We start from the raw sequence: 6,022 nt of genomic DNA, 5'->3' as shown, positions 1-6,022 counted from the left end.
GGGGATCTTTGCAGCACTACCAAAGTCCGGAATATCAGAATAGTTGAGCAGGGATCAGGATTAGGCAGCTCCGTGACCGCTGCAGCAATGGCGTCCGTTCGCGCCCTTTCTATTTAATCAATTTGCCTCCGGGGACCAGGACTGGATGATAGGTCCTGCGTGCAGGTAATCAGCCAAGGCACTAACACTAGGCCTGGCAAGAAGAGAAGTCACGGGGAGTGGAATATCAGCAGCGGAGACAATTATTAGAGCTGTGTGTGTACGGAGCTCTTTACCGCTGCTGCTACCCGGTCGTCCCGCCCACCGGAAGTCCGGAATGGGTGTCATTTTTAAAGAGGGAGCAGGGCCAAGCAAACACGCTCCACGCCCTTTGTGAATACATGGCAGGGCAAAAGGAAAAAGGGGTCAAGAAAGGCCTCATGAACGCAAAGTTAGCGGCACTGTCCTTTTTTAATCAGTGGTGGGGCTCAGAAGATTATACAAAACAGTTTATTATCAGAAAAGCCCTTAAGTGATGGGATAAAGGTGGCAATAGGCGAGATCAGAGGGAACCCATTACAAGGCAGAAGTTGGCATTAATAGGGAAAACGTTGCAAAGCATATGTAAAGATAAATTTGAGGTCAAATTGTTCAAAGCAATATACGCCTTAGCATTTGCAGGGGCATTTAGGGTTAACAAGGTGGTAGCAAGAAATAAACGGGACCCGGAAGGGGGATTGCAATTGAGTCATGTAAGTCTATACCCCAATTCGATGTTGGTGTATGTATGCAGGTCAAAAACAGATCAGGACGGGAAAGGGAGTTGGATAGCGATTCAGAGGGAGAAAAATAGGGACATTTGTCCTGTCAAAGCCTTGGCCAAATATATGGGTATCAGGCCAAAAGGGGGGGCTCAGTTATTCAAACATAAAGGAGGAGAACCAGTGTCGATCTTTCAATTCAGGAGAGTGCTGAAGCTGGCAGTCCAAGGACTGGGATGGGAACCAAGCAGGTATAACACCCATTCATTTAGGATAGGAGCGGCCACTTCGGCGGCATTAGGGGGTTCGACAGATGAACAGATTAAGAAATTAGGTAGATGGAGTTCAGAGTGTTTTAGGAAATACATACGACCATAAAAAAACCACACAAAAAAAAACACTATATATATATATTTTGTTTAGATAGAATTTTATACTCACACTATTAGGTAGGAAGCATAGGTATGTATGCATGTTTTCATTATATTTTGTTTTTGGTAATTATATCTCTTCTTTGTTTCCTGTCACACAGGTAAAGGGGTGAGGGCAGTGCAAGTTTGGATAATCGGGCACTCCTACATACACTGGGCAGCGGTTAAGGCCACAAGGGATAACAATCAGCAGCTGGGTTTCCACAATAGTAAAGTGTCAATAAGGTGGTTAGGGAAGAGAGGCATGAGATGGGAGCACTTGCCGCAGACCATTAACCAAGCAGCATTAAGGTGGGGGGCCCCAGACATAGTAGTCATTCATTTGGGAGGAAATGACATAGGATATTGGCAGAACCTCGACCTGATTGCGGCAGTGAAGTCGGATTTCAGATGGCTCGTTGCTCGATGGCAGCATATTAGGCTGGTGTGGTCTTCTATAATATCAAGACGGAATTGGTGGGGAGTAGAATGCCAGAGAGGAGGCTTTAGAGCTAGGAAACACATCAATAGGGCCATTACACAGTTTATCACGACCTTACATGAGCCAGGGAGGCATACAGTGGTCAGACACGGGGAGCTCAGGGTGGAGAACGCGGAAATGTACAGGCCGGATGGGGTACATTTATCAGAGGCGGGATTAAACATCTTAATACAAAACATAAGGAACACCCTAGAAAACATGGTGAGTGGAGGTTGAGTGGTGTAGTCATTAATATAGAGAGGTGGTGGCAAAAGAGTCCCCTCTTTTTGTTTATATTTGTTTTGGTGGCGGTAATTGGCGGCCAGTGTTGGTGCATGGTTTGACCGAGTAACGCACAGGGCGTAAGTGGAAATATAGGTCTACGACCCCAACGGGCGAGCAAGTAAAAGTTTTCCACATGCGCAATGCGGCGTTTTGGTGCGGTGTAAGTTTGGCACCTGGTAGGCTGGCTGGGGGAGCGTGGGCTCCCTGACCCCCCTCTTGGGCAATTGTTGGTTCCGGTTGTGTCAAGTTCAGCCGCAATTATGGGGGGGTTTAGTTAGGGGACTCATTGCCTTTACTTATGGAATTGAATTTAAAATAAAGTGACCTTGTTAATTTTGCCACTACACCGGTGTTGTGTCTTGATTGGGGGGAACAAGTAAAAGAGGGAAGATAAAGCAATAACAAATTTGGGTGCAGGGACAAGTTGACCATGCAGCACTTATGAGTGTGGAGTTCCTGGATGGGCAGGGAGCACAATAAGTGGGTGGGTCAATGGAGGAGCACAAGAAGCTGGCAGTCCCCCCCCCTTTTGTTTACAACGGGCGTGGGGGGGGGAGGGGAACTGCAGGCTGACAAAGGAAGTAGGCAGGTTCAAGGGAGAGATAAGGATAGGAATGAGGGAGGGATTAGAAAACGAGTCAGGGATATTAGGGACTTACCAAGGCAGCAGGATCAGTTCACAGCTTGTCTTCTTTCCCACCCTCCCGTCCCTAAGCAAAAGGTTGTATATGAGGTATTACAATTTTCTTTTCTTTGTATTACAGATTGTGAATCAACAATGAGGTCACGGAGGGCAATGAGTCCAGATGGATGAATAAGGAATGTCGTGCTATTCGGTCGACATGAAAATTGGCAAATATTAGAGTAATGAAAAAATGGCTATCCCCACTTAGCAGGTAGCGTTCCGAACGGGCGTAACTATTAAGTGGTGGTATGGCAAACCCCCCGATGAGCGGCGGTAATTGGCGGCCAGTGTTGGTGCATGGTTTGACCGAGTAACGCACAGGGCGTAAGTGGAAATATAGGTCTACGACCCCAACGGGCGAGCCAGTAAAAGTTTTCCACATGCGCAATGCGGCGTTTTGGTGCGGTGTAAGTTTGGCACCTGATAGGCTGGCTGGGGGAGCGTGGGCTCCCTGACCCCCCTCTTGGGCAATTGTTGGTTCCGGTTGTGTCAAGTTCAGCCGCAATTACGGGGGGGGGGGTTTAGTTAGGGGACTCATTGCCGTTACTTATGGAATTGAATTTAAAATAAAGTGACCTTGTTAATTTTGCCACTACACCGGTGTTGTGTCTTGATTGGGGAGAACAAGTAAAAGAGGGAAGATAAAGCAATAACAAATTTGGGTGCGGGCACTTATGTTGCATAATAGCGACATCTAGTGGCTATGACCACAAACATTGTTTAAATTAAGGATTAAACATGGTTATAACATACATAGCCCTTGAGGACGAATAATAACAATTTTAAATAAAAAATAGACTTGGCATGTTAATACCGAGTGCTTTAGAGTCATACATATTTGTTTGTGACTTTATTGATTTGAGTGGGCCTGCTTTATCATTCAGGATTGGCCACACTATTGAACCTCAGGAGCCAATGAGAGTAATAGTCACCCTATGTATATTTTGAGCTGGTTAGGGTTTAAATTGTCTATGATTAAGGCTAGGCTAGCCGAAATGCGTTAGACTGCCCACCTGCCAGTGATTATGCTACATTTGCTTTTCAGAAACAATGTTGGAACAATTGTTTATGTTCCTAGTCCTAAGGAGTTTTTAACAGTCTTTCTCTTGCTTTGGATATCACATTGTTCTAAAACTGATGCCATATTGCCATATAGTGCTCCAAATACGTGCAGGGCCCTGAACTTACCTTTCTGCTTTTCAACAAAGGATAACAAGTAAACTAAGACAATTTGATAAAAGAAGTAAATTAGACAGTTTTTTTTAAATAATATGCTCTGTCTGATTCATGAAAGAAACATGTTTGTTTGCATGTCCCTTAATGTGTACAATGCTTATACAGTCTTTAATGATACCTTAAGTATGATATAAGTATGATATATATATAATTTGGGAATTTAATGTGCTCCTGCTGCCCCCACTGACAAAACAAGGAAGTAGCAGACAAGTTTTTGTCACAGTGCTGGGAGCTCCTTGTCACTGTGTCTCTTGCACAGTAATACATTGCAGTGTCTTCAGTTTTTGTATCTTTCATTTGAAGTTGTAATACGTTTTTATTGTTGTCTCTGGAGATAATAAATCTTCCTTTAACTGATTCATCGTAATATATAGTACCCCCGCCGCTGCTGATATAAGCCACCCACTGTAATCCTTTACCAGGAGCCTGTCTAACCCAGTTCATGTCATAGCTGCTGAAAGTGAATCCAGAGGCTGTACATGAAATTGTGTGAGAGCCTCCTGGCTTTATCACCACAGAATCTGACTGCAGAAGTTGAACATCAGAAAGAACCCCTGAAAGATAAAACTATTAAAAAATAGTTTATGTTCCATTTTCAGATTAACTAATAAAAATAGTATTTTTTATTATTTTATGATCATTTATTAACCTACTTATATCCTACCTGAGAAATATGACAGTGATATGAACAGCCCCAGAAGTGCTTTCATGTCTGCTGAGATGTTTATGTAATATAGAAAATATAGTTAATTGTTTGCTCCAACATAGGAAACACTTTCCTTTCTTTATTTGAAGGTTAGAGAAACAGGAAATTTGGTTATATTATTTGCATATTGTTCTTTGAATACATATATACAGGGTGTGCAGAATATTACATAGCATATATTGTAATTCTTTTAAATATTTCAGTGCAATTAATAACATTTTACCCTTCATGAACAGTCATATTTTCAACTTCCTTTCATTTATTTACAAAGGATTTTGGGCGCATACTATTAATGTCTATATACAAAGCTATATACTGTAGTTATAATATTGTAGTACTTTGCATTTAAAAATTCAGTCTAATTTGTGAATCAAGAATCCAGTACTGTAATTTACAAATTTACAAAAACTAATTAAGAAAATGTAACACAATACTGTGAACATACAATACATTTAAAAAAGTTTAATTTATCTTTAAATATATGTTAATTTTATCTATGTATCCCCCAAAATTGTCTACTTTGTCTCTAGTAGTATATGTATTTCATAGAGAATTCCACATCTTTAATAGGTTTTGAGCACTTACAATATTAAAAAAAAATATGTTTAAATATAACTAAAGTATATAATAACTAAGTAACTTCCACTTCTCATCCCAATAGATAACAGTTGAATTTACAGCCATTGTGCCTAAAAGCCATCATATCTCTCTCTGCTTGTGACATGATCATTGAGACCGGTGTCAGTATAGACACCGAAACATCTGGGTCTTATGGATTTTAATCAAATTTATTAAAGGTGAAGTTTTATATTTCCAAAAAGGGAGTGCTGTGTCTATCTCCACTATTTACATTTTTTCACGTTTTAGCACCAGGTAGATGTGGATTGTTTAAACGAGTGCACTCTAAAGGACCAACACATTTATATAAATATATATATAGGAAAGCACTCTCTGGAATTTAAGCTAATATACTTCTTTATTTTATTAACACTTTCGGGGTCTCTCCCGTCCTCAGACACATTAAGAATAAATACAACTTACCACCATTAAGTATAGTCCCATCACCAGTGTTTACAGCTCTGCCTTCCTCCGAACAATGCTGTGGCATCTTCTTTGTGAAGTACATTGGAATGTAAAAATATTCATATTTCATGTCGGATTAGGGCACTTGAAAAAACAGGTTTATGCATGAGTAAGTTTTTTTCTTCTACTTTTCGTGCACAATTGAAGTCTATGGGGGAATACGTTAACATGATCACAGTATTCAAACTTTGGCTTTTTGCGTGCGTTGGGTTAGCGCTTGTTCAAAAATGTTTACTTTCAACTTGTAATACGTGCGCTACTTTACATCTAGCAGAGTTAACGTATGAGTGGGAGCGATAAATAGCACTGCACTCGTAATCTAGCCCTAAATGTATAACAGTTTGTCACCTATTGAAACAAATCCGTACAAAAATTAAACCACACATCAGGGACATA

At 40.9% G+C, this 6,022-nt stretch overlaps 1 gene segment (V, D, J or C); it reads right to left on the bottom strand.

Moving 5' to 3' along the window:
• Window positions 1-3,945: 3,945 nt before the first annotated feature.
• LOC128647147 (Ig heavy chain V region 914-like) lies at window positions 3,946-4,582 on the bottom strand. The segment is given in 2 exon segments: window positions 3,946-4,391; window positions 4,502-4,582. Coding segments are annotated over 2 exon segments (492 nt in total).
• Window positions 4,583-6,022: the final 1,440 nt, after the last annotated feature.

The sequence above is a fragment of the Bombina bombina genome, chromosome 2 (genome assembly GCF_027579735.1).
Source record: "Bombina bombina isolate aBomBom1 chromosome 2, aBomBom1.pri, whole genome shotgun sequence".
In the NCBI taxonomy this organism is placed as follows: Eukaryota; Metazoa; Chordata; class Amphibia; order Anura; family Bombinatoridae; genus Bombina; species Bombina bombina.
This window is presented reverse-complemented; position numbering and strand designations above follow the sequence as displayed.